Here is a 27670-nt window from a genome sequence, read left to right as displayed (position 1 = left end):
GCACAGAGCTACTCGGAGATGAGAAGAGGATGGAGGGGCGTAATGAGGTGAAGGAGAGAAGCAGGTGAAGCAAAAGCAGGAACACTAGACGACCAGGAGTTGTGGAGAGAAAAAGCAAGGACGGGACAATACAATATTAAAGCAATGGCACAGAGAGAAGCTGCAGGACATTGAGTTGCGACAAAAGTAAAATATAGCTTGCGATGCTGTCAACGGAAACCAGAAGTGAAGAAACGAAGCCGACAGAAGAGAAAATAGCTGAAGAGGAACAAAGAAAAGCAAAAATCAAACGGACGTGAAAAAGAAAGCCGAAGACAAAAACAGAAAGCGACGGACAGAAATGAGACGAAGAGACAGGAGGCGGAGGACAGATAGAGAGGGTGAGAACGAGAGAGCTGAGGCGGATGCTAATAATACACTTTGGTCACAACCCCCTGAGAAAGTCTGCAGAGGAGAATCAAGATGTGGTCAGGGGGAGGAGAGATCCAGTTTCACTCATCGTACTTACTTTTCTCCTTGCACCTCCTTAACCTCTGCGACATGTTGTGCCACGCCTGTCCTGCTCTGCATGCTCTACACATACCTTTCAATTTACAGCACATTCTTTGACAAAACATAACTGACAGAGCTCTTATAAAGACTTTATTTCGGAGTTCATACGAAGCAGCAGGTAAAGTGTTTTAAAAACTAAAAATCATTTCAAACAACAAGACACACCAATAACAAATCTTAAGAAGTGATCAGTAACAAAACAATTGACCTATTGACTGTTATTTTTCTCTGTATAAAATTGTTTAAATCACGATTTTTTTTCTCTCTCTGATGAAGTGAACGGTAGGAAACAGACAAATGATCTTCTATCAGGCTGAACAATGATTTGACTCGAGGGACCGTGAGCCCCCCTCACAGAGTCAGAGGCACCTCTTCGTAGTTGGTCCCACGGAATACCAGTATGTCACCATACGGCTCGTCCTGCTCCGCACGCATCTTCCTGGCCGATAAAAACTCTGCAGACAAGACAGAAACACAAGAGTTTAAAACGTACACTTACTGTAAATAAAAACAAAAACATTATGTAGGACTTCTACTGGAACTAAAAGTGGTTGAAATACGTTCATTTTAAATCCAATTCTATTTCTATGAACTATTGTACATGACTCCAGTGTGTTATTGGTCCCTCAGCACCTCCATCTCATTATTGAAGCTTCCACTCGGGACACCATTTGTTATTTTCAAAGATCTCACACAGAATTATGCATTACAGAGTTTCCTCCACTGTCAATGCTGTAGCATTAACACAGTTTCAACATGTGTAGTGAGATGATTGGATGATAACTGAAACCGAGTCCTCACCCAGGAGCCTCTGAAAGATGTTGCTGACAGTTCTGCGGTCGGCGTCTGGCAGCAGAAGAGACTGAAACACCACGGGTGCTTCATGCTCGGGCAAATCCGGCAGCAGCCTTTAACACACAGGCACATAATCGTACTCTTCTAAAAGCAAACTTCTCAGCTCGGACCTTTTTACAGGTTGGTAACGGTGTTGCGTTCACTGTCATTACCCAGGAGACTCCTCTGCAGCAATCCCCGGCAGCTCGTCCTCCACCTCTGGGATGTCCTGCAGTGCAGAAGCAGACCTGGAGACGACAGACCTGCCAACACACATCTGCCCGTCAGCATCGTCTGCACTCGCACTCGCCACATATCTTTCTTTACATTTTTTTGTTTTTTAAAGCTACCTACCCTTCTTTCTCGGATGTGTATATGGGGGAGATCTCTCGAGTCACCTCCCTTTGGTCGGAGCCCTCCAGCAGCAGTGAGCCGGGCTCTGGACAAACACACACACTTTTTGAGGACATTGCATTGGCTTGTATTGGTTCCCTGGAGGCTTGGCCTAACCCTCAACCATAAGTGATACATGCCTAACCCCGACCTCTGACCTCAGCTTCACCTCAGGGAAGACATAAAAGCACTTCAGCTTGTGCTGAATGCAACTACAGTGGAATCATTGAGCAACAACTTCACCCCCAGTTTAACACAAACCAGCTGTCTCATGGTGTACCTGAAATATCAAACAACTCTGGTTCTGCCACATCTCTGGGGACCTGCATTCACACACACACACACAATCAGTCAGTCATTCATTTTGTGACATTTCCCATCTTTTCCCAGCACAAAAAAAAGGCGAATAAACGTCCCTCCACACCTCCTCTCTTACCAATGCCTCCGCTGCCTCGACCATCTCGCGCTCCCTTTCCTTTTCGGACTCGGAGGACTCGGGCCCTCTCTCCCCGGCCTGCAGGTCTGAGCCGGAGACGGGCGTGATGGTCGCAGCCCGTCTCCATAGAAACAGAACCTCTTCAGGCAAGACTGCAGGGAAAAAAATAGCTTTGAGGTTTATTTTTGAAAATGTAACTTGAGTCAGATATTTTAAAGTCACAGTAGTAGGAGCAGATGAGTATGAGGAAAACCGGTGTTGTTGTTTTTTTACAGGTGTGTTACTCACAGGTGCAGGGAGTGTTGAAGAGCTCAGCAGCAGAGGGTATCCTGTCAGAAGGCGACGGCAGGTAAACTGCTGGTATGGTCTCAGTCAGAGGGTCGTCGATCTGCTGCTGCAGCACCTCCTGGTCGATCTGCGTCTGCGAGTCAAAGAAGATCAGCTGCCTCTTCCTCCTCGTCTTCACCTTTGGAGAAGGCTCATCCTGGGCATGGGAGGGGGGTGGGAAGTAAGTTTACCAGAACTTTCCTCCAGCTGTTAAGTAGTAGTCTGGGTGCTTCTTTATAATAAGAACAACTTTTGGGTTGCCAGGTTGCTGGTGTTTACTCTCCCTCAGTTTGACATTTGCTTTGTTTGTTTTTTTACCTCGCTCTTTTATTCATCAGAAAAACACCTCCAATAGACCTTTCAACCACTGGACCACAATCTATTTAATAACAATATTACCAATTACAAGTGCAGGCTTGATAGACTTCTGTAAATAACCTGTATTCATCATTTATGAACATTTAAAACGACAGACTATTATAACGTGGAAGTCCTGGCCATTTATCAATCTGAATCTGATTTGAAAAACATGGGTGTGCTTGCACCTCCGATTGTAGGGTTGGACTTCCACGTTCCTCTGCTGCAGATGGCGGGGACGGGACAACGGGCCCAGAGACGGGGGTGAGCTGGTCTGACGGGGGTCCAGGCTTCTCGGCGGACAGGTCTGGCTCTTCCTGAGGCAACAGCACGGCGTCCTCACTAGAAATCCTGGTGGGCTGTGACCTGACACATGTAGAAACACAGTCAGTGTGCGCTTGTGTGGATCTGTGTGTGTGTGTGCTGATGTCTCAATGTGCAGCTGGATAATTTACTCAGTAGAGGATCCTGGGGGCTCTTTTGTTCTATCTTTCTCCAGGTCTTCCTCACTTCCGCCCCTTTCCATCTCCCTCTCTTGGTCTCCCGGTGTCACTTCTTCTCTCGGCATCTCGAACTCCTCTGTTCGAAAAGATTAAAGAAAGACGAAAACATCACTATGTTATCGTCACCCTTGTCTCTCGAGAGAAAGGAGCTCCTAGTTTTGCCACGCACCTTCTGGGAAGTGATTTGTTTGGCCCATGAGAAAGTCAATAGTGTCCGGATGCTGATCGACGAGCTCCTCGCCCTCAAACTAGCAGAGAGAAGAAGGAAGAGAAGGGAGGAATGCAAGTGAAGACCAGCATGCTACAAAAACGTGCGCGTCTTTTTATGAGCTTCTCCTGACAGTCGTACCTCTGCAACAGGGATAGCGACAGGCTCCGTCTCTTTTAGAGTAATGCTTTCTTGAGACGCAGTTATGCCTGGGGAAACTATGGGTGACATTAATGAGAGAAAAAAGAGCCCATTATTTCAACAGCAGGACACAACTAATCAAGCTGCAATTAAAGTGCTCTCTTCTGCAGAGTGAGATGCAGCGAGACGACACTTCCTGACACCGCGGCATCTTCCTCTGCCAATTAGGAGGCCGTCTGCTCTGCCCTGACCTGACCTACGCCGTCTCTCTGCTCTGTGCTGCTCTGGATTTTTCCGCCTGGATTGGCACAATCCGAGCTCCGTCTATTCCTGTGACCTGTTGGTATTTTCTGTGCATATTCGCTGCGCGCAATCCGACATATTGTACAATGCTGGACATGTTTTTTGCATGTCGAAAGCTGCACAGCTGACTTTTTAATTAATGCCGACAATCAAAGAATCAGGACAGGCCTTGTGTATTCCCTCTCAATAGCGTTTCAAGCATGCATGCTGTAATCGTTCCTTCTGTTCATACGGGACGTTAAACTATCTTTTCTGAATGTGCTCCAAAAGGGAAACCGTGCTGAATTTTCAACTAGCTCTGTGTCATCGCAATGAGCGCCTGGTCTCTCCCATGTTTCCTGTGCCGTGAGCTCCCCACTCATTGGCCGACGGAGGTTTGCTGAAGGAAGCCAAACACCGTTCTGCTGCACATGTTGCGGTGACACAGGACTGGTTCAAATGCTACCATATGCCAATTTATTCTGTTTTCTGGACCTGCAATGATGCCCTGAAGGGATCATTATTTTCATGTCATTGCAGCACATCAAGTCATCCTACCGCTCTCTAGTGCAGCAGCAGGACTCATTTCAGGATGCTCAGGCGATGTTTCTCGCAAATACTCCCGACCCATCTGAAAGACAGAAGAGTACACTCGTTTTATCAGCGCAACAGTGTTGGCTACGTGTTAAATCTCCTTCATTGTCTGGGTATTTGGGTACCTGTATCAGTGTATTGGGACTGGGTATGGGCTCCCGCATGTACATCACTCCGAATAAAGGGTCAGGAGCTCCTTCTGCCTCCTCCAGGAGAGACAGGGAGTCAAGAAAGTCCACAGATGGTCTGAGAGACATCGGGCGGCCCAGCAGCAAGAAACAGGAGTTACTTTGTGTTTTTAAGTGCATACTAATGTATGAAATGTTGAGCACCTGTTCTCACCTGCCGTGACCATCCATATCAATTTTCTGGGACGTTTTCTGTTTCACCAGCTCGCCCACAACGGTCTGAAGTTCCTCTGGAAGGACACAAGTCTTATTACTTATCAGTGTGTAGAACCGAGGGAAGGTCTAAACTGTCTAATCTGTTTTCACCCCTATTGTTAACAATCCGGATTTGTCTGCTGCTGGTTTCAGACGGTGCGGCAACAATGAAATCAGTAGAATGGAGGACTTATTTGCAGACAAGGCGTTATATATATTGCAGTGCACAGCAAGAATTTACCAACGCGGAAAGATCTCCTGTTGAAAGAATTGTTATTTCTAACAACTGGAAAGCTGTCAGTCAGTCTGTTCTATGAGGCTATGAGTTCTGCGCTTTACAGTTAGGGGCACAAGGGAGGATGAGCTACCTGTCACAATCCATGAAGAAGAGCGGAAAGACATCCGGAGACATGCCAAACCAGTTTCAGTCTGGGATTGTACCAAAGCCATGTCGTTTTAAGATCAAACACGGAATGCATATATCACCCAACTGTAGGCATTCTTTAAGATCTACTCCTTCACCAAAGACAAGAAAATGGTGCTCAAACTTTTTATTTTTTGGTCATTTCATGTCTGGAACTGGAGAACCGTGTCGCTCATCCTGGGCCTCCCAAGCTAACATGCAACATTAAAAAACAATACGAGATGATACTGTGTTCTTACTGAACATTTTATTGCACTGGATTAATGAAAAAGTAGCAACTGTTAAAGACTGGAAGCGAGCCTTTGGATTTAGTGGCATTGGAATACCTTTCATTTAAACAGACCATTTCTATATAATGTGGGAACCCTTCCTGAACTAGAACCAGTGAGAACCAGTGCACATCTCTTTGCTCCAGTCTGTTGGTGACTTCTTACCCAGGAAAATAGCACACTGTCGGTGGTAGACGAGGATGACGCCATACTGGAGCTGGGAGGAGAGGTAGAGGGAGAAGCGAGGTCGTGGCAGACCAGGTCGAGGGGGCGGGACCTGCTCCAGCACGTAGTCCATGATGTCATCGCTGTATGGACATTAGCTTCATTGTAACTGGACAGATTCACAGTTCAGCCAATTATAAATACGGGACAGTGACGACTTCTCACCAGGTTCTTTTGACGTCGACTTGTAGGAAATCTCGGCGATGAACTCTGATGCCTTTTGTAGCAACCAGCCTGAAATGGACACGGAGCATTTGATATTTAATCTGCAACCACTTGAACTGTACGAGCAACTGTGATTTAGGTTGGGACGAGTCTCTGATGTAAACCCTAGACCACACACACACACACACCCCTCTCTTGTATAAGGTACAGTATGGAGGCCTTTAACGCTTACCCAGGTTTTTACTGCACTCTTTTGCTCAGCAATTTAAAAAAATAAGTTAGAAAAAGCACACAACTTGTTATCATTTACAGCATATGATCAGAGCACTGAAGGAGAAAATTAAAGATGCTCAACTATCTGAGACAGCCTTCATCCATCAAAGCTGAAGCTGTGTAAGATGTTATAAAGTATATTTTTGTCATTGTATTCATATTGCTGAATATTCATATATTTGCTAATACATCAGTGCTCTCTAAAATAGTTTTTCAAGCTAAATTCCTGCTTCATATTATAGACAGCTCAGTTTACTAGTGTACAGGACCAAAGTAATGTTTGTTAAGCCTAAATTGAACAAAATTGAACCCAATGTTGAAAGCTAAAACGTGCCAGAAACGTCTTTGATGACATCTTTTTCATGATAGTATAGAGTGTAATAATGTGCACATTCTTTGTTGCATTATGTTTATGTCATAACCCTCGATCAGCCTGCCCTGGCAGTACTGTACTTCATTATGGTAATGCCAATAAAGCAAAATTAAGAAGTAAAGAGTTTCTCATTTCAGCAATAATTGCTACAAGCTTACATGCCTTTTTGTCGTCTTCTTCTCATAATGTAACCTTTGACCTTTAGCTCATCTTCAAAGCTGCAGTCTTAAAGGGACTTCAAAGCCTCGGCCTTGTTGTTTTGCTTGCAGTCTGTGTTGCTAGATCTTTGTTTTCTTTGCCACTTTGCACCTGCACTCTGGGCTTTTTTTTCAAACTGTATGTCCAACTGTGTGTGTGCTCCAAAAAGCATTTTATATGATGGAGAATCTAGGTTTAAAATTGTATTTTAAATACAAAAATATGTGCATTGGTTATACACGCTGGGCAATTTTTCCCTAAAGAACAAAATCTCTAGAGTAAAGAGTTAACCCTTTAAACAGAAATGCGAAACAATATGCATTTAAAATCAGCCTTTACATTAGCGTTAATTATTAAGATGTCCGTCTACTTCATTTGGTATTTACGTGACTTTTTTGGATTAAATGATGGTTGTGACAAAAACTTTAATTTGAGTGAGCTTGATTTTATATTTAAAGTGTTTGAAGGACGATGGACGCATTTACGAAGGTTTTAATGTAATATTCAAAATATATATATATACACGATAGCCCAACTTCCCGTCAACAGCAGCGTTGAAGTAAAGTCTCTAAAACCTGATAATAAATCATAAACCCAGTTAAAGAGATTTACCATTAATAATACATTTAACACCCGGAGACGAAATCAAACCACGAGTCATCATAACTTCACGAGCTTCACATCGATTTAAAATAGTCGAGATATTATTTTTACTCACCAGATTGTAGAGAAACATCCTGAATGTCGCTTCAAAACTGTGGGGTAGTAAAACATTTCAGACAATCTTTCAATAAATCGATGAAAATAGCTGATAAATGTAATGGATCTACTCCAGAGCGGGTTATCTGCGCGTGGTAGAAGTCCGTCTGTCGGTTTATTTATTGTTGTTTTAGGAGAGCCGATTGGTCAGCCTCACCAGAGATCATGAAAATAAAGTTACGAGAATAGAAAAAAAAGACGCATTACATTTGATAACTAAATTATAACATCATGATTTGATATTTGTTACCAGATGCTTTAGTTACAGAAGCATTAGCGGGATCAAATATTTTTTTATAAATGATGTGGTGAGAATTACATATATATTTATATATTATAATATATTATATATTTGTGAACATACCTCTTCATCTACATTTGCTATTTGACAAAAGAACAGCTGTGAGAGCTTTTGATTCCTTGAAGAAAACTGCATTTTATTTAGATGAAGAAAAAAACATCATGGACAAATCAGGACACATCACGTTCATATAAAACAAAGACAACAAAAACAGCTGTAATAAAACACAAAGTTCAACTTAAAAAGAAGCAACGTTAGGGTGCTAAAAGAGATCCTCTAAGGTTCCTACAGATGCAGTAACGGCAGTGAAGTCAATGATGGCTGCAGATCACAGCAGTCTTCCTCTGCACTCAGTGGATCCGCAGCAGCAGAGCAGCACCTTCCCCTCCACACTGCCCACCTCGTAGTTGTAGTCCCAGGTCAGCTCTGTGCCGGCCCGGATCCGCCTGCACGACGACACAAGCAGGCAAGTGAGTGCAGGGTAAGAGCTCATCAATACGTTAACTTAAAGCTAATGTAGTGCATTCATAACTGCATTCATAACTGCCTTCTCCTGCACTAACAGGTGGAGTTAACACTGTATAAACACCTCATAAATCTAGCATCATTCTCCTGCGGCTCCAGAGACAAGTTCTATTAAAAGGAGAAAATACTCAGTACTTTTAGTATTTAATTACTGTACAAATATTGGCTTTACCATGTAGTTATTTCATATAGACTATTCGTTTATTAAATTACCAGAGAACATACTATATTGTGAGGTATATTGTTATCTAGATATATGAAATGACTTATCAGGAGATATGATTTTGGCCATTTGGCCCATCCATAATCTGTGACAAACTTAAAATGTGTTTCCAAACTCACTTGCTGGCAAAGAACGCCACCCAGGGAAACCTCAAGTCATGTGTGTCCACAAACACATTCTGCACGAAAAGGTTGGGACTACAGCTGTGCTGTAATACCAAGAGGAGATAGATATGATCAGATAAAAGATATATATATATATATATATACATACACACACACACACACAGGAACGTAATCACTGGTTACACATTGAGATTACACACTTACATTGAGGTAACGCCCAAGGTTGCCTTCCAACTTGGCATCAATGATGTAGCAGGACTCTTCTCCGTCAAAGAACAGGCGGGTGTTTTTGGAAGCGTTCTCCCCACCTCCTCCAGTCTGGCCCTGCTGTCCTGTTTTTCCTCCCTGACCTCCCGGCCCTCCCCCGCCTCCAGGGGTTCCTGTTTTCGCCATCATTCCCGTTTTCACCATCATCCCGTGGCCGCTCTTCAGGGCGATGCCACGCGTTGATTTCACCGCTACCTGCTTCTTAGTCACACCTGAACCAGAAAAGCAGCAACAGGAGCGAGCAAGAAAGGAAGGAAAGTAAAAACAGTGAAAACCATGCAGTCATCATCAGTGTAGTGTAAATTCAAGTATTTTCTCCCTTTTCTTCTCCTCACCCAGGTTGACTTTTTCTCTCTCCTTGTTGTCGTCCGATCCAGAGCTGATGGTCTGAACCTCATCACTGTCAGAGAGAGTCATCACATCCGGCTTCTTCACCGTTTCTGACTTCACTTGACTGCAAGAAACACAAAGTTAATCTTAAAAGCAATCTAACTTTATGCGAGGTTAATGATCACAGAGTTGCTGAATTATTGTTAAAAACAATATGTTTGAAATCAGGAAAAACTAATAATCCATTCCAAGCATAATTTGTTAAGTACAACACACCTCTTGCCGTCTCCGGAATCCTGTGATGGAAAACAGAAGAATGGAGGGTCATCGATCATGATAATAAAACCTTTTACAATCAATCCTCTTACTAAAGATAACAGATCTAAGATGAGAGTTCTAATGAGCAGAAACAGCAGGACTGTGTTTATATTTATGTGTGAGACACTGCAATTACTGTAAAAAAGGCTTTGCACACAGAGCTCAAATCCATGACACATTCTCACGCCATCTCCTCTTTACTCACCTTCTTCATCCCCTGGCTGGTGAGCCAGGAAGCCACTTTGCTTTTCCCCGTCTCTTCTGGCATGGACGGTGGCTTATCGTCATCAGTTCCTCTGGCTGACGCGCTCAATCCATCTTTACTGTCTTGACTCCCTGGGGCAGGAAGGAGACAAAACAGAAATCTTCCAAACCCATCTTTACATTTACTACATCAATGCAGAGGAAACAATGAAGATGTTCCCCATAATACGAGGTGTGTTGAGAAAGATAGAAACAAGATATAACCTTTAACTCAACTACATTTGACATTCACACTAGCTGTGGATGAAAGATACTGGTATTAAATTACCCACTAGTACGACACATTTAGTACACGTATACAAAGCAGTCTCACACCAAGACCACAACCAAGCCTAATGTGGACACCACAGGTCTTCAAAGCAATTCTTTTTTTGGAAATGTTTCTCTCGGTTAGCTTAGCATAAAGACTGGAAACAGGGGGAAACAGCTAGCCTGGCTCTGAAAAAAATGTATCAACATCTGCCTGTCAGCTCCTCTAAAGATCACTAATAAACATGTTGCATCAATTTTGTACAGCAAAATTGTAGTTTTACAGTAATTATGTCCCGGGCTATTTCTTTACCTTCAATGGATAATTTAAAGTAACCTCTGAATAAGCATAAATCCTTAAATGTCTAACCATTTGTTTCAATCCAAACACTGACGATTGACCTCCTCCCACCCCTCATGAAGAGGCCACCAGCTCACCTTCCTTGTTGCCCTTGACCTGACCACGTGTGGTGTAACTCCTCCACACAGAGCTGGAGCTGAAATAGTTCTCCTTCACAAACGTGTCGTCTGAACTGTCGCTTTCCTCTTCGCTCTTTGAATCCTTGTCGTCGTCATTGCTGTCCCCTGATGAGCTTTGGTCTTTAACAGATGAAAAATAAATAGATAAATAAAAAGGCGTGAAAAATCATGTGCAGGAGGATAAAATGGGATCAAGACAAAAAAACAGCAGAGAATACAACCCGGTCCATTCGGGACCACCTTGATCTCTCGCCTTTGGACTTGGACTCACCCTTTTTGGACAGTCTCCCAACGGGGTTAGCTGATGCTAAAGCAGACGGTTGGATTTTTATCCTCGCCACGTCCACACCGCTCCCCTCGCTGTCCGAGCAGTGAGCCTCGCTCTCGTAGCCCTCTTTGAAGTTCTCCACACTCTCTATGTGGTCCAGATTGGCGAAATACTCGTCGCCCATCTCTAGACCTTCCCTGTCGGCAAAGTCGTCCGTCAAGATTTTACCTGGTAAAGTGGAAGAGAAACGGAGTCACTTTGCAATCAAGTCATCTGCTGTGGTATTGCAATGAATAAACGGATGTAGATGTCTGCATGCGTGTCTGTTTTCCGTGACGTCTGCTCGTATCTTCTCATAAGTCTGGTCCTTTCCTCACCAGCATAGATGCAGACAAAAGAGCCCTTGGCCACGTCATCCAGACAGCGGATGCCCCAGCCTTTGTTCTGGGTCTTGAAGAGCTGGAGACGCACCTGCAAGCCGTGTTGCACCAACCGGTTGGTGCACATCTCAGCACAGCATTTGCACCGCTTGTTACACTCGTAGATCCTGAGGAGAGAGAAACAAAATCGGACAGAGGGAAGGAGAGATGATGGCCAATGAGATTAGACAACCAAAATAGCAGTTATATACAAAGGTAATTATCTCTCAGTGTGTACAATGTCTGACCCTGTTGGGAGGCACTCCTCTAATCGTTTGTGCAAGAATCCAGCATTTGGGTTGATCTGTGCCCCGGGTGTACAACCTGTAGCCTGAAGGGTCAGCTGGTGGCAAGAGCATTTGGACCTGTAACAAATACGCAAAGACGTGTTCAGAATATTTAAAGTGGGAGAAATATGAAAAACCAACGGGTCAAATGTTTCACTAACTTGTCGCGACAGCCGTCGGTGCAATCGCATCCAACCAGGAAGTCTGGGCTGGTGTTGATGTATACTCCGTCTTCAGGAATACGCTCTTTACCTTGAAGAGAAGAGCAGATAACTTATTACACGGGGAATGTTCAAAGGAAGTAAGTAGTCAGCTGCATGGATAGGTCATTATTTCTGATTTATTTTGATGTCTTTTTGCACATAAGACCTGCAGGTGCAGCGGGGAGCTAAAGGATTACAACAATAGCTCGATGAAAACTAAAAGCAAGATAAACAAATAACACTTTCTGTGACAAATGTCATCATATGTACAAACTGCATTTATTAATGCACCCACAAGAGCACAAACTAATGCTAGGAATACAATATCAGCCCAAATATAGTCCATGACAGAAGTCAATCATGTTTTATATGGCATTGTCTGGTGTTATTTATCCTTTGTAATGTGTTTTTGTCTGTTGTGCATTGTGGACTGTGTCGTCTGTATGAGTTTTGGGTGGCAAATGCGTTTCCCCACTGGGGATTAATAAGGTTTTTCTAATCTAAAGTGGGATGTTGGGAATACAAAACAGCGTTGAGCACAATCATTTTATACTGTTGTATAGTGTTTGTGTGATAGCGGAGGACAACTGACGCAGCATTACACAAGAGAAAAAGACTCCATGTTTTTAGCCGCCTCTCGCCAAGTTTCATAACTTCTACGACGTGTTCTGTGATGTTGACCGAAAGGAGCAGACTGCTCTTTAGTGCGAGTAGCGCTGATGTGGCATCGAAATGCTAAACTTCTGGTGTTGTGACTCAACCAGACGCCGACACAAGTGACATCATGCGAGGCAACTTATCAGACTTTGCATAACTCCCTCTGGAGCCACAAAAAGAGTCATACTATTTATTTGCCACATACACACTTATCCTACCCAAGAGATGTAAACAGACTCCGATGTTTAAAATCAGTCAATTCAAAAGAATATTGCGTAGTCTGATCCCGGCACAAGCCCAGTGAATCTTCCTTTGTTGACATCAACGTAATTCTTACTGTAAGCTACTTTAGGAGGCGGGGTGGTATCAATCTCGTTGACGCAGGAGAGTGGGATGTCCTCTCTTCCACCGGTGATGTCGTCATAATAATAGATCGGCCTCTGCGGCTGGAATGGCCGGTCCACGAGCACATAGGCGTCTAGACAGAACATCTCTAAGAATATAAAGTCACAGCGTGTCTGGAAGAGGTAGTGCTGGATCTCTCCCATGTTGCGCAGGCAAAGCCCACACGGAGCCTTGTAGATCACGTGGAAGGACATCTGAGGGGTGGACACGCAGAAGACAAGAGTTGTACAATTCAGCTTAACAGCAAGGATGATAAAGGAAAACTGGCTGTTTGAAGGTAAGGGAGAAACTCTAGGTAAGAGTTAGGCCTTGTATTTTCCCTACATTAATCTAATCTTCCTTCAAATTTACCTTGCGGTTGACTTTTCGTCGTCCTGTCATGCGTCTGAAATCGTACAGTAACGGTGTGAGGAGGGGGTTCTTTCCTCGGTGCAAGTCGGAGTTTACAGGTCGGACACGATTCAGACATGCGGGCTGACAAGTGTGCGCGAGGTAGAAGATGCGGTCCGTCGGGGCTCGGTATGAGGGCTGGTGTGGGATGGTGGCCATGGCGTGGGTCATAGAAGGGGGTGCGGCAGCCAGAGTGGGCAGTCTCTGATACGACTGTGTGAAAGCAGGTGGAGCAATAGTTTGGACACTCAGAATCCTTGCACTATGGATTGACACAAAAAAAAAAAAAAAAAAAAAGACAGAGAAAAAGACGAGTTAACATCACATTTCTAAGATGAGATCATTCGCAAAAGCACTGAAAATATTCAGTTGTCATGAACGGGGACATCAGCTATAGAGACCAAATCCTTTTGGTACCAGGCTGTCAACGCGTTTCTATCGGTTGTGAAGTAAAGGGCATTCTAACATGGGGGTCGACAGGGATCGACTCGCTTTTGGAGCCGAATTGGCCGTTTGAGGATCTGCAGTTTTTGGCACTTTCGCATTGGCTTCGTTTCTCAGCACCTGAGGTTGATGCTTGGTAGCAACGTAGTAGACCAAACTATAAGGTGGACTTACCTGGTGAGGTCGCCGGGAGTGGAAGGAAGAGACTGCATCATGATTTTGGAGGCGTGAGTGCCTCCCACCCCGGGGACAAATGGAGAAGTACTCTTCTTTGCCATCTGATGTTTGTTGCTTGAAGACAGCGAGGAGAGAAATGACGGTCAACATCAAGTCTCCACTTCCTTTCAAATCGTCTGGGTTTAAAGCTCCACTTCTCAGTATCGTTTCATATACAAAGCATCAAACTAACGTCGGACTTGAAGCTGGTGGAGCTGACTACAAACTTTTTAAACAAGGCAACCGTTTGCTAACAAGTTTCCCTTCTTTATAAAGTCATAATATGTCAATGTTGTTTTTCAGTTTGTTGTTCTGCTGCCACGTGGCCAAACATGAATGAATCCAGCTTTGAGGAGGTGCTAAAAACTAAATGTACCCAAAATGAAAAGCAGTAATTTACTACCCTACTACTACTAAATTGTGTGTTTTTGTGAAGAAAAAAACACTATAAATTACTATCACAAAGTCAAAGGATAACATTTTAAATTGTTGATGGTTTACTGACTTCAGAGCAGTTGAAATGATTCTTTGAGTCTGGAGCCTTGTAGACAAGCTGCTATAATCAAACAACACAGGGAACTGTAAAAAGTGTGATCGGAGATCTCTAAAAGAGACTCTATATTTGCTCCTTTTTTCTTTTGTGCTGATCCGATCAGTAATCTGTTTTATGATCCGTTTCATGATCACTACCAATTTTACTTTGAGAAGACTGTCCTCAGGTCATCTTTAAAATTGTTCCATCAAAAGGTAAATTGTTCCTCAGCTTCAGCTTCTCTTTGCAAAGTATACACCTTCGAACAAACTGCCTTTAGTGGTGTTATTGCTATAGTTCAGTGAACATCACTTACTCAACACGAGGAGGCTGTGGAGGCTGAATCGTCTGTTGGATCTGTTGCATCTGTTGCATCTGTTGGATTTGTTGGATCTGTTGGATTTGTTGTGGCTGTGGGGGCTGAGGACGTAGTTGTTGTTGTAGTTGTAGTTGTTGTAGTTGTTGTTGTAGTGGTGGTGGTGGTGGTGGTGTCGTCTGTGAAGGCTGGCTGGGTGAGCCTGGCTGCGTTTTGACGGGAGAGGCTCCAATATGTCCGTCACTTGTGTATTGAACTACTGGACCTCTACTCCTCAACGCCCCTGGAGATCAAAATGGACAAAAAGAGATAAAGTGAAAATCAAAAGATTTACAGCAAACATGATATAAAACATGGTATTATTATTATTTCAAATTTTCTTCTTTTAAAACACAAAATCACAGTGGTTGAAATGAAGCTTTTTGACCAGATTAACAGTGCAAAGATGGAAATGTTACCCATGTTAGGCCGTGTCCTCTGCTGGCCGGCCAGCTTCTTCTCCTGGGTGTTGGCGGAGGTCATCTTCAGGTTGAACATTGGCTCCAACCTGGTGGAGCCTCTATAAATCCACTCACTCCTTTTGTCATCCTGATCCACACGAAACAACAAGACGTTTGCTCTCCCTTCTGAACTTTTTGACAGCGGTCTAACTAAGTGAATGGTTTTTTTTAAGTCAACGTACCAAAAAGAGGATCTTGACCAAGCTTCCATCCACCTCTTCCACTTTGCTCTTCCACCAGGTTCCCTCCCACTCCGTCTTGATGATCTGCCCAACCTTTAGGAGCACCATCGGCCTGCTGGGATACGCGGTGATGTACTCCTCGATGAAGTCTCGACACGACGCGTCCTCTATGTCCTCCCAGGTACGCTTTACTGCGACAACAAGAATAATCTCAATTTCTCAAACTCAATTCAACGCAGCATTTAGCCAACTCATTTCACAGCTGCGTGATACGTATTTAAAACATTACAAGAGAGAAGGAGAACATGGGCACTTACATGGTCTGCAAACTGGGTGGAGGTCAGGTAGTGTCACATATGAAGCATAGCCATCATCAAAGAAGATCAAAAACCTGAAACACATTTAACAGAAGTTATGAACTACAGTCAGACTGATTCACTAGTGTGTTTAATATAAAGTGTCTCTATTGTATAGTTTAAACCACCAATGAGCACTGGCATTGTAAAAAGTCACACTTGCATCACATCTTGGTCTCAATTCTTTACTAACAAAATTGAAGGGATGTTTATGTTATGTGTTTAACTAACATAGGCCAATATCGATGACAAAATCCGATGGATCAACTAACAAATACAGTATTGGTGGAACTCTGACGTCAACCAATCAGCACATCCCACCCTTAGTTTAGCTTCGTCTGCCCACCTCATGCGGTTCTTGTTGTTGGGCATCTCTGCTACTATTCCAGCGTAGAGCCACACCAGGTTGCCGTCCTTGTACTTGGCGACTACCCGAGCGCCGACATACAGGATCTCCAGGGTGGGGTTGTACTCGAAGGCCACATGATTGCCAGACAGCAGACTCTTTCCTTTGTCAAACTTCACTTTGTACTTGGATATACCGTTCCCTGAATGTAGACAGAGGGTGAGTTGCATTAAACAGCACATCAGGAAAATTAAAGCATAAAATATATCGAAAAAAATATATATATGAACAAAATGTTTTGGGAACACACCGACTGGGCTGACAGCAACCAGGTCGCCTCTGTGCCAGGTCTTGGTGCGTTTCTTTCCCAAAATCACCATGCCGACTCTCAGCTCATCTTCTGTCACGTTTGGGTTGGGCTGGGTCATGGACTGAGACTGAAGCTGGGACACAAACACTGCTGGCACTGAAGAATGAAAACCTGGAGGGTAGGACAAGCCACACGTACCGTTAGCGTCACATATACTTCCCCCACAGGTGCGATGCATTACCCTGAGGAAATATACATCTGCTCACCTGGCTGTGATGGAGAGCGAAGCAATGGAGCACCTAGTGAGGGCCTGTTGACCATTTGGACCAACTTCTGCACCTGCTGGGATGTTTTCTGTAGCGCTGTGGAGGCCTCATTTAACTGGTAAATAAACATATACATCATCATCATCTGCATACACTGAGCAGTGACACACCTCCATAGATGTTTGCTATAGAAACCTAAATATAGATTTCTTCCCTTGTAAGCATTTCCACAAGTCTGTCTCATAAAGCAGCAGTTCATTTAGAACACACACACACACACACACACACACACACACACACACACACACACACACACACACGCACGCGCACGCACGCACGCGGGTCTATAGTAGTACATACAATGCTTACTTGTATATTCTTGAAGCGTATAATATCTAAAGATATCACTGGTTTTGACAAAATTAGGGCACATCATTAAACCAACCACAAGATGGGTGCTACAAATAAAGGCTATAAAGAGACTAGGGATGTGGCAATACTTCAGTATTGAAGATAAACGTGATATTTAGATAAATGTTGATATCATGTAAATACTCCAGTGCCTAATAAATCCCACTTTTGTACAGTTATGGTTACAGATCATCTCTAATGTTCTCACCGCTGCATCTTTGACAGGAGTGACGGCCGTCTTCGGAGGAACCACTGAAACATTAGAAAAGAGCAGAAAATACTTGACAACCCGAATGTTTTCATGTCGTAGTAGCGATGAAATTGGAACTGAAAGGAGCCGGACTTACGACAGCCAACAGCAATGACGTCATCGTCGTCGTCGTCGTCTATCTCGATGACCTCAGAGGACAGCGCGCCTCCTCCGCCCCCCTCATCCTCTGAGCTGGTCTCGTTGTAAACGAGACCGTTGCTCTGGTAAGTTTCCTTCACGAGCTTCTCACACTCCAATAGGGACCTGAGGAACAGTCGTTCAGCATTAACAGTTAATACTGTGGATGTGCGACAGCGCAGCCAGACTGCTACTGTCTGAGCTTTTAACTCACACACACACACTTATATCACGTTTTCTTTTAATACAGTAGATAACAAAATGTAAAAAACAGTATGAATATATCAGCCAATCACAGGTTGTTTTTTGACTCCAATCAGTTGCACACATTACATTTTGAGATTTAAATTTGGGCAACAGAGAATATCGGTATGGGATTAGTTCTAAGTGTTTGTAGACACCCTTAATTGAAGTATTGGCATCTGTATCAGGGGAGGAAAATGCTTTGTTGCATCTCTCTCTCTCATTTTCTGTCATCCCTCTTCTATCAAATAAAGGAATAAAATGCCCCAAACAACACAGCCCACTGTCACACATTACACCCACAAGCATGGATTCTCATCTGTTTAACAGGAAACGTGAAAATAATCAGACTGTGCATTACGTAATGAAATTTACATAATGCACAATGTGATGTCAAAACAGATTTTGTTTTTGGTTTCCATGATGAAATGTTAAACAGGAACAGACAGTGTAATCATTTGTGTCCCCAGCAGAGCCACATCCATTGCATGTTTGTTAGAGACCTATGTTGTGTTGTTTCGGCCTGCTTGAAGCCGTCAGCCATCATGTTTTGTTAGAGAGTTCTTGGTCTGTGCCTTCGCTCGGTCAATGCTACCGGCTACATGTCGCTGTTACACAGGAGCTGATTGGAACAGCTGGCTTCTACACAATAATCCACAACTTCATCGTTTGTTGTATAGACTACTACTACTGTTTTTACATTTTAAAACCTGTATCTGATCTATATAGACTCAAACGCATGACTGTTATATAATAAATAACATAAACAGACTCATGTCACACTTACTTGTTGGCATCGTTGAGAAGCACGTCTGTCCTCGCCTCCTCTTCTTCTTTGTGCTCCACCCATTCCTTGAGCTCCGTCAGATGAGCCTTCTTCTTCTGCACGATCTCGCTCTTCTCCACGGCTTCGTCAATCCACTTCTTCAGCTCATCCAGAGAAATGCCCAGCTCTTCCTCCATGTTAGCATCCCAGCCCTCCACTTCCATTCTTAGGAGGAAAAAAACAGAAAAAACAACAACATTTAAACATCTACACAGACTTCTATTCCTCACTCATTAACTAGTAATTACGTTCATTTATTTGATGATAAGCATGTCCTAATACCAGTGGCGGCTGGTGGAAAATGTTCTAGGTAGGGCTGTGCCACATCCAATCAATTTCAGCAAACATCCCAGAATGATTTAATCCAAAACAATTAAGGTATCAAACACGCATTACTACTTTGCAGTTGAAGATTTAACATTTATTCCAACACGGAAAAAAGCAGGAAATAACACTTTGACAAACACGTCAGGACATATTATTTTTGTCACCCTCACAGGGAATTCAGTATAATATAATATATATATTATATAATATATATATATAACACAATATAACATGTTTATTTATTGAGATGCCCCTATGAACCTTGTTTGTTGGGGAAACCTGCATGTTTTTCTGACAGATTATTTGTAGAGGAACTTTGCTCTTCTGTCCTTCTGAGTGGCAAACCTCTCAATAACCTTCTTATTGAAGTCGGGAATGTCCCTGGCAAGTTTCTTCTCCATGGAGAGCATAGCCAGGGCATCGAGGCGATCCTGTGTCGTGGTGTTTCTCAGGAAGATCTTGATCCTCTTCAAAGTAGAGAAACGCCTCTCGGACTCAGCTGTGGTCATGGGCGTGGTGATGAGGATCTTGAGAAGACTGACGGTCTCTGTGAAGGTGCCCTGAAGGTTGTTCTCCATGAAAAACTGGTACATAGGCACTGCACCACTGCAGGCCTGGAACTCACTGTTCTCATAGATCAGAGACAGTTCTGTTTTGAGCTTGGCCTGGTTCAACATGGGGTAAGCCGCCACTGTGGTTTCAAGCGCCGAGTCAGGGAACTTCACACTGTGTTGTGGGAACAACTCTCCATGCAACAGTGTCGCGCTGATGAGGTGCTGGGTGAAGGAGAACCGCTCCTTGGCATGCATCAGGATGGTATCGCATACCTGTAAAAGACACACCATCAGCTTTAATTTGCAATAAAGCTATTTTGATTAAAGTGATTCTGATTGAACACTTTCCAAGTCACGTATATGACTACTAAGGTTTTAACACCATTATTCCTTCTTACAAAGAACTTCAGATGATGGGAAATTATATCATCATCAAAATGTATCAGGCGGTCAGTTACCAGCTTGTCCTCCCTTTTTCCAGGAGACAGACGACCATGTTACTGAATATTTGACTACTTCCTGTAATTAGCACATATAGTACACGTCTGTGTGAGTGTATAACGTATATAACTACATCACAACTTACCTCTGTAGCCAGCCTCTGTTGTTCTTCTGGTCCCAGCATCCTCCGTTGCTTTTTGGGCTGGGGCTGCTGGTCAGATGCACTGTCCTCACACGGAGAGGAAACGGAGGCTCTGGTCCAAAAAATAAAGTGTAAGTTACTAACTTGCCATCTTCAATAACAACTAGGCCTCTTCTAGAAACTGACCCAGTGGACACCTGAATAAGCCTGTTTAATAACTACCTGCATTATTATACAAAATCTGAAATATTTAAACAAATGTTGTGATGTTCTCTATGATAATCATTCACTTTGATGAGTAGGCACATTTAGGCTTTTACAGACTGTTGGAAGTGAGCGACTCATCTTTCTGACAACAGAAAGATTATCAGCCAGTAGTAAATATAGTTATTTACCTGATCGCTAGAATGCCATCTGTGAACCTCTGGACAAGTGCTTCAATGAAGACCCGGTTGATGTTCCTCGTCTGCAGCTGGTTGAATAGCATGTCCACATTTGGCATGATCCTGTGGAACAATGCCAGGAAAAAACAGAAAGTCTCGTCTTCGAGCATCCTCACAAAGCCCCCCGCCTCTCGGACAGTTAGGGGGTCAAAGTTCCCAGAGTCCCTGATGGTCTGGAAACACTTCAGGAGGTCATCCTTGTGCTCGTGCACAGTATTTACAGCGTGACTGTGGAAGTTCCACCGTGTTGTAGAGGCACTGGGAAGTCTATTGGCGACCACTAGGTCGAGCACGGTGGTTCGCTTGGGTGACCCGGAGAAGAAGGCAGAAAATCCACCAAGGTCAGAAAAGAAGGTGCGGATCCTGGGGTTGTGTGACGCCGCCTGCTGCATGATGAGGTTCAGCTGATGCGCGTAGCAGTGGACGTAGTGGGCATTTTCGTAGACATCCAGTATCTTACGCTGCACTCCGCCGGTGGCTCCCCTCATTACAGCAGCCCCGTCGTACGCTTGGGCGATAAGTTTGGCCTTTTGTCCGTTTGGGAGGATGGCGCTTAGCCTCTCCATCAGCGCTGTAGCGATGGTGTCGGCGGTGGCGTTCTGGATGGTAATGTACTCGAAAAACCGCTCTTGGACGTTACTGTTGGCGTCGATGTAGCGTAGCACAAGCACCAGCTGGCAGTGGGAGGAAATATCAGTCGTCTCGTCTGCTTGAATGGCGATAAAATCAGCCCTCTTTACTTCCTCCAGAATGTACTCCTTCATAACCGACAGCATGCAGTCCAACAGCTCGGTTTGTACCGTATTTGACGTGCCTTTAAAAACGCTAGCTGTCTTATGGTGCTCCTGCAGCATGCCGTCTAGGGAGGCAACGCAATCCACCAATCCCCTGAAAACGCCAGGATTGTCCGAGGAGTCAGTCTCGTGATGCCCACGCAAAGCCAACTCAAAAGCCCCACAGAACTTCACACAATCAATTGCTTTGGATAAAATGTGCCTGTTTCTATCCACCTCCTCGTTGTGTTTCCTCACCGCAATCCTGTGTCCGTCGGTCAGCTGAGTAGCGATGTTCACTTTGCCCAGTATGGCGAGCTTGACGGAGTTCTCCATGTGCGCCCTGGTGTTCTCGTGTTTTTTCACTCTCTCAGACAGATGCTTCATGTCCCTCACTCCCGTTAATGCCCATGCTGGATCGGTACCCGTTGTTTTAAAAAGCAAGCATGGAAAGCAAAATACGGCATCAGCATGAGTGCATCCAGCAAGCCAAACCTTCCTCCAGTACCAGTCTCTGTTGAAGCTTCGCATGTGCTGCTTCCCTCTGTCGCTAGTCTGCTGTCTTATTGTGAGGCCAGGTTGATCTGGGCCCAACTCTTTTACCTGTAGTTTCTCCGCCAAAGTTCTCCTCTCAAACGGGTCTTGGAGGAGAGATTTTACCGAGTTAGGGTTTGGTATTGGAGAAGTAGCGCTAGTGCTCGCGCTCGCCATTGTTATGTCGTTAAAATGGCGCCGGTAGAGACTAGTCCAGAGGAGGACGCGCAGCTTGGGACGAAACAAATTCTATCCATTGCTGAATCTATTTGAGGACGCTGATTGGCTAAATTGTAGGTCATTCATTCATATCCTGAATCAGCAATTGGCTAAACTGCTTCATAGACCCGCCTCCTGTGGGCGCTCCCTCCAGCGCCCCAGAGCTGCTGATACATGCAGACAGGCAGAGCGCACGTGGAGGAAAAGCATATATTTTGCGCAGATATAATATTTTACAAATATTACTGGGTGATTCCATATTTCAAAAACACACATATTGACAATTTGTATAATTTATTTTTAATGTTCTTAATTTGTTGTGGCCCAAGGGGGGGCGGCGCCCTAGCGCCCTCTATTGGCCAGCCGCCACTGCCTACTACTCTTTTTTTTATACACATTTAAAGAGTTTGATCTGATGCAAAACCCTGAAAAACAAGTCATTGTTTTAGACACCAGTGTGATTATCTAGCAAACATTTTCAATCCATATTAATATCACAACGAGGACTCATAACATATCACGCAACCCTTGTTTTAACCCTGCATGTAATGTCTGCAAAGATGTATTTCTGTCAGCGTATCAATTCCAAGAATAAACTCTACTGCATCCCTGATTTCTGACGTGCATCATTACATTTAACATCATTGCGTGCACTGCAGACTGAGATCTTTGCATACTAGACGGGGTCACACATGTGTAACGTTACAAACCTCTGCTTCCTTTATTCCAGCTTGACTTCATTATGTTAGATTTGTTTACCCACGCGCACAGAGACAAAGTACCGATGGTAACGGTTTCCACGATATGATGTAGAGTTGGTACTAATGTGGCACATGGCTTCAAAAATAACAACCAGGCAGGGGAAGGGTCATCTTGAAGCAGCTGCAATAGTCTTGACTTGCTAACGTCAACGCTACTGGTTAGCACAACAAGGGACAGTTTGGGAAATAAATAACTCTGCAGACAGAGTGGCTGCTCATTAAACCCGCACTATCTTCACTCACACTTTAATTAGACACATTGCGGCAGCTAAAAGACTTTAAACTGACGCTTGTTACAAGTGAGAGTAGGCTAGCTCGTTAGCCTAGCATTAGCATGGAGATAGTCTCATATCTTGACTAACTGGTGTCTGAAAAAAAACCAGCATTGTGTCCTCTCTAGTTGTTCTCATCAAACACATCAGACGGTAACACATAATTCAGAGACAGCACTAAATACTCACCCATCGCTGCTTTCCATTCTGCCTGCTCGCAAATGAGTTTAGCTAGCTAATGCTACCAGCTAGCTACAAGAAGGAGTGCATGCATTGTATCCCGGGGTAACCGAAGAGAGCGGAGGGATGTTTGGTTTCAATAGAAGACGGAAACTCCGCCCACGCGGGATATATAGGTGCTTAAAAACGTGCAACCGAGCTACACGCTATTAACTCAATAAAAGTCAAGACTATTGCATGATGTGGGACTTTCTGAAGAAATTAAGATTAACCAGATGACATTCATTTATCGATTGTCCTTTAAAAAAAATAATGTTATGCTTTAAGCGTTTGTTTAACATAGGAATATAAAAAAGTCACTTTTTAAAGCAAGTTTACAAAACGTTGTAAGTAGAAAATTCCCATGTGACTGAAAGGAACAGTTCTCTGACTCTCACTTTTGTGCATTATTCCTGTCCATTAGTTTTAATTACTGTTAATCAGTAGTCACTCATATTCACCACTTGAGGGTGCACATGAATAATCTCTCCTGATTCCTTCTTGGCTCTGCTTATTGTTATGAATACGCCTCTATTGAACGACTTACCCCTGTTGAATTACCAACACATGCTTCAAACTAAAGGATTTATTTAATTTGTTCAATAACAAGTAGCTTGCATGAAAGTTTGTGCAAAATATCCAAAACATTGTGTGACAGAATTTGGGGCAAAGCGCAAAACATCTGTTCTGCGTTATGTACATCATTGAGAAAACATCTGTGCGCTATTAATGTGGAGAGGAAGGCATTTGTCTTTGTCTTCATCAAACAACTTTTCATATGTAAATTCTCGTATGATGACTAAATCACACTTAATCTCATGGAGTCAGCCACTCTGTTCTCTGTAGTGCAAGTGAAAAGTTTTGCAGTTATCGTGCAAGTAAGTTCTGGTAATGTTCCCACCTTTCATGCTGTGTTGAGGAATTTTATGTACAAATTGAAATGTCAAAAAAAATGAATCATAAAGGCCTTGAGCCAACACAAAGTGATACAAGGTTTTCCTCTTTTTTTGGAAACATTGGAATAAATGTCTCCATGTCTTTTATCCACAAGTGACTTTTGAACTGTAATGCTGATACCTGGTGTCCTAGTATTGTATATTGTATTTATTTTTTTGTTGTATTTGTTTTTTATATAAACTCATGTGTCTGAAATTAAATTGAATATATATATCGGTATGAAACAAGGAGAATGGGTTGTTGGCTGGTTGTCTCCTGTAAAGTCATGGAAAAAAGTCTCTGACCAGAGACCAGTGTTTGCTGATGAATTGTTAAATATTTATTTACCACTTGAGCTAAACAAACACTATATGACCTACTTTATTTTGATTTTCAATATATTAATGTTTCAATATATGGTCCTGCAGGCATTTATGTTTATCAAACTATAAAGGCCTACCTGGATGGAATAATTAGTTTAGCAAATTTCTAGATTCATGTGGTGAAAATATTTAATGATGTATAGAACGTACACCACTCATAGTAAATAGTCATGTTAAATATGTAAATTTAAAAAAAATGATTTGCTCTATCTTTCAGTTTTCTGTCTCATCATATTTGTAAACCACGAATACCTTGTTATCCATATGCATTTACAACACGATATGTTAAGTATATTTTGTAATTCAGAGCATACTTACATCATTTGCAGATGCTGCTGGTAGACTTCTTTTCATGTACAACATTTTGATTTAATTAAGTATAAACTATAGAAAAGTTGACAAAACTCCACCAGACTGATTCTGTCATAAAAGAAGCCTCAAAATATCCTTTGGCTTGAGGCAACTCATTTTTGTTATCCTGTTAGAGGAGTTTGAATAGCTGGCTTTACTGTAGGCTGTAATTCATCGGTCCATCACTCCTCTGTTTGTGCCTCCTGGTATGTCGCGACAGAGATGTTACTGTAAGGGTCGAGCACCATCTGACCGCAGCGAACTATGGTCACCAACAAGAAGAAGCAGAGCAGGAAGAAGAAGAAAAGGGCAAAACCAAGATCCACATCCACATCCAGCCTGGACACAGAGACGGCCGGAGGATCCATGTTGACAAATCCACAAAAAAATAAAGTATCGATTCCTCAAGCGTTATCTCATCTGGTTACTTCCCTCTTGTTGGAACTACTTCATCTTCAAAGTTGTTCCACTAATGCTTGACTTATTTAAAAAATCCAGTATATCTTTATTTAAATAGTTAACAGCTCCTTTTTTGATGCTAAAATACAATCCATCAAGCTGCTGCAGTTTCAAACTGAGTAACCAACTCGTATTCGGTGTTGTCTGAATTCGTCATTCCTCTACGTCTTGTTCTGTTTTTGTTTCTCCCCACATTGACACCTACTGTCCTCCCAAAGACGAGACACACGGAGCCCCGTTTGGCACCCGTGTCCCCCATGAATAGTTAATAAGGAGTTTGGTAACGACCAGGCCGTTCCTGAGATTAGAACACCCGTGCATCTCTCTGGTCTCTTCAGGAGACGAGACCTTAACAGGAGTCACAGGATCCCTGGTCAGTAAAAGGAATGGACACACGACGAATACATCGGTCTGTACACAACCTTTTCAGGCTTTAAAAAGCAAATGTGTTGTGCAGATTAAGATGCTCCGACTATACTGAATCAATCAGTTCACCCCTACACAATCATTAAATATGTATGGCCTATAAGTTGTGGAAAAATGAAGAGTACAGAGTGCAAGATGCAGAAAGGAAAACAAAAAGGTGGCGGAACAGAAAGAGGATATGACGCCTCAGTAGCAATCCACTTGAGGGATTGGAATCTGATCCTGACCAAAAAAAAAATGCAGATTGCTTGTATTCTGATGCCACTACAGGAACACACACACACACACGTTAAGAGTAAGGTGACTCGATGCAAAAACACCTGTGACAAGATTCTCGTCTGTGTTGCGATGATTCTCGCAAAACAAGATTCACAGCACAAGGAATCACTCAAGTGCAACCGAAACAGGTCACAGTAAACCCATCTTAGACCTGTACTATAAATGAATGCCGTCTGTTTCCCCCCCCCCCCAGGCTGTGAAAGAGAGGACAGGACGAAGGCTGAAACTGATCCCAGGAGATACCCGCAGATCTCTTCCGAGTCTTCACTGATAAACAATGGAGAAAGAAAACGGATAGAGTCCAATCAAAGTTGGCTTTTGTTTCTTCACCAATTAAGATCTTAAAACTGTTTAAAGAAAGTGAATAAATGCACGTATGTAACTAAAAACAGCCTCGACTCTTGCATGAGTAGACTGCTACAGCTAACATGAGCAACACAGGAAATATATCTGACTTCGTAGTTAAGGATTAATTGATGCTGTGTGTGGACTAACCCGGCTACGACCCACCGCTGCTGATAAGAAGCATGTGCAGCTCAAAAACAGTCCAGCTTCTTCACTTTCAACAATTTAACACAAAAACCAAACATTTATTTCTCTCGTTCAACTTTTCATATAGAGAATATTTATACATTTGTGTTTCTATGAGTGATAAAAGTTCACGTCATTGAAAAAGAAAACCTGGATAGAGCAACCGATAAAGACAACACAGTCACCAACAGAACATCCTCTGGAAGATGAAAACTGGACAATTATCAACATTGGTTTATATACAATTACATTTGTAATCATAAGTGTACGAGTGTTTCACACAGACAATGGACACCTGTAACAAAAGGGGTCAAATTCAAACTAATTCCACATATTAAAAATCTTAATATTTCATCCCACAACATTCTTCTACAATACAAACTCACCAGAACATGATCGTAATACACAGGTAACGGGACCTTGTTGTCGAAAGATCCACATGTTTGTCACAGATGAGAGGAAACACTTTTAGGGCATTCTCACCAATAGAGCATATCGTCTTCCGCTCAGTTTATTCCATTTGAATCCCGAATACCCTGATCAAACCATTAATTAAATACCAATCAGAATAGGGAGAAAGACGGATCATCAAGAGTTTCAAAATAACAATAAATCAAACATTACTACCATATGTCTCCATTCTAAAATAACAATAATCAAGGGGACCATTTGACAACAAATATGGCTGTAAAAGTACTTAATTCCTGCTTGACATTATTGCTGTGTGATTTCTTTTCTTTAGATTTCTTTTACAAAAGGAGTAGAAAAAGCCCATACCTGGTACAGGGTAATGCAGAGCAACAGAAAGAAGACCAGCAAGTCAGAAACCCTCGGACTGAGTTACAGTTGATAACGATACTGTACGCACCCATTTTAC

General features: G+C 43.0%; 3 protein-coding genes across 8 annotated transcripts; all 3 read right to left on the bottom strand.

The window, feature by feature from the left end:
* Positions 1 to 771: 771 nt before the first annotated feature.
* On the bottom strand, positions 772 to 7711 carry LOC142969343 (meiotic recombination protein REC8 homolog). Its single transcript, XM_076109191.1, has 17 exons — positions 7656 to 7711; positions 6094 to 6162; positions 5869 to 6011; positions 4970 to 5045; positions 4753 to 4873; positions 4592 to 4664; positions 3752 to 3819; positions 3570 to 3650; positions 3355 to 3476; positions 3088 to 3265; positions 2504 to 2699; positions 2192 to 2367; positions 2060 to 2102; positions 1741 to 1825; positions 1560 to 1649; positions 1354 to 1460; positions 772 to 1007 (listed from the first exon to the last, which is right to left on the bottom strand). Exons 1-17 carry the CDS (start codon positions 7709 to 7711, stop codon positions 904 to 906), a joined length of 1788 nt encoding a protein of 595 aa, XP_075965306.1. The 3' UTR covers positions 772 to 903.
* A 395-nt stretch (positions 7712 to 8106) lies between these two features.
* Positions 8107 to 23509, bottom strand: setdb1b (SET domain bifurcated histone lysine methyltransferase 1b). Of its 6 annotated transcripts, XM_076109645.1 has the most exons (28): positions 23399 to 23476; positions 20603 to 21836; positions 20211 to 20319; positions 19416 to 19897; positions 18705 to 18908; positions 17634 to 17800; positions 17495 to 17538; positions 16876 to 16990; positions 16610 to 16780; positions 16300 to 16501; positions 15915 to 15988; positions 15598 to 15788; positions 15374 to 15503; positions 14916 to 15198; positions 14026 to 14142; positions 13369 to 13669; positions 12950 to 13211; positions 11914 to 12004; positions 11714 to 11830; positions 11424 to 11593; positions 11050 to 11274; positions 10737 to 10898; positions 9991 to 10121; positions 9744 to 9763; positions 9473 to 9591; positions 9075 to 9349; positions 8865 to 8953; positions 8107 to 8443 (listed from the first exon to the last, which is right to left on the bottom strand). In XM_076109645.1, the coding sequence occupies exons 1-28, from the start codon at positions 23400 to 23402 to the stop codon at positions 8326 to 8328; spliced, it is 5607 nt and encodes a 1868-aa protein (XP_075965760.1). In that variant the 5' UTR covers positions 23403 to 23476; the 3' UTR covers positions 8107 to 8325. The 6 variants fall into 6 exon arrangements, with proteins under 6 accessions (XP_075965760.1, XP_075965758.1, XP_075965759.1 ...); XM_076109643.1 differs by lacking the exon at positions 23399 to 23476 and having other exon boundaries at positions 20603 to 23376; XM_076109644.1 differs by lacking the exons at positions 14026 to 14142; positions 23399 to 23476 and having other exon boundaries at positions 20603 to 23376.
* Positions 23510 to 23999: 490 nt separating this feature from the next.
* Positions 24000 to 26701, bottom strand: LOC142969650 (cortexin domain-containing 1 protein). The gene has a single exon (XM_076109655.1). It carries the CDS (start codon positions 25464 to 25466, stop codon positions 25281 to 25283), a length of 186 nt encoding a protein of 61 aa, XP_075965770.1. The 5' UTR covers positions 25467 to 26701; the 3' UTR covers positions 24000 to 25280.
* Positions 26702 to 27670: the final 969 nt, after the last annotated feature.

Source organism: Anarhichas minor, unplaced genomic scaffold (assembly GCF_050575085.1).
Source record: "Anarhichas minor isolate MPS153535 unplaced genomic scaffold, ASM5057508v1 ptg000041l, whole genome shotgun sequence".
NCBI lineage: Eukaryota > Metazoa > Chordata > Actinopteri > Perciformes > Anarhichadidae > Anarhichas > Anarhichas minor.
This window is presented reverse-complemented; position numbering and strand designations above follow the sequence as displayed.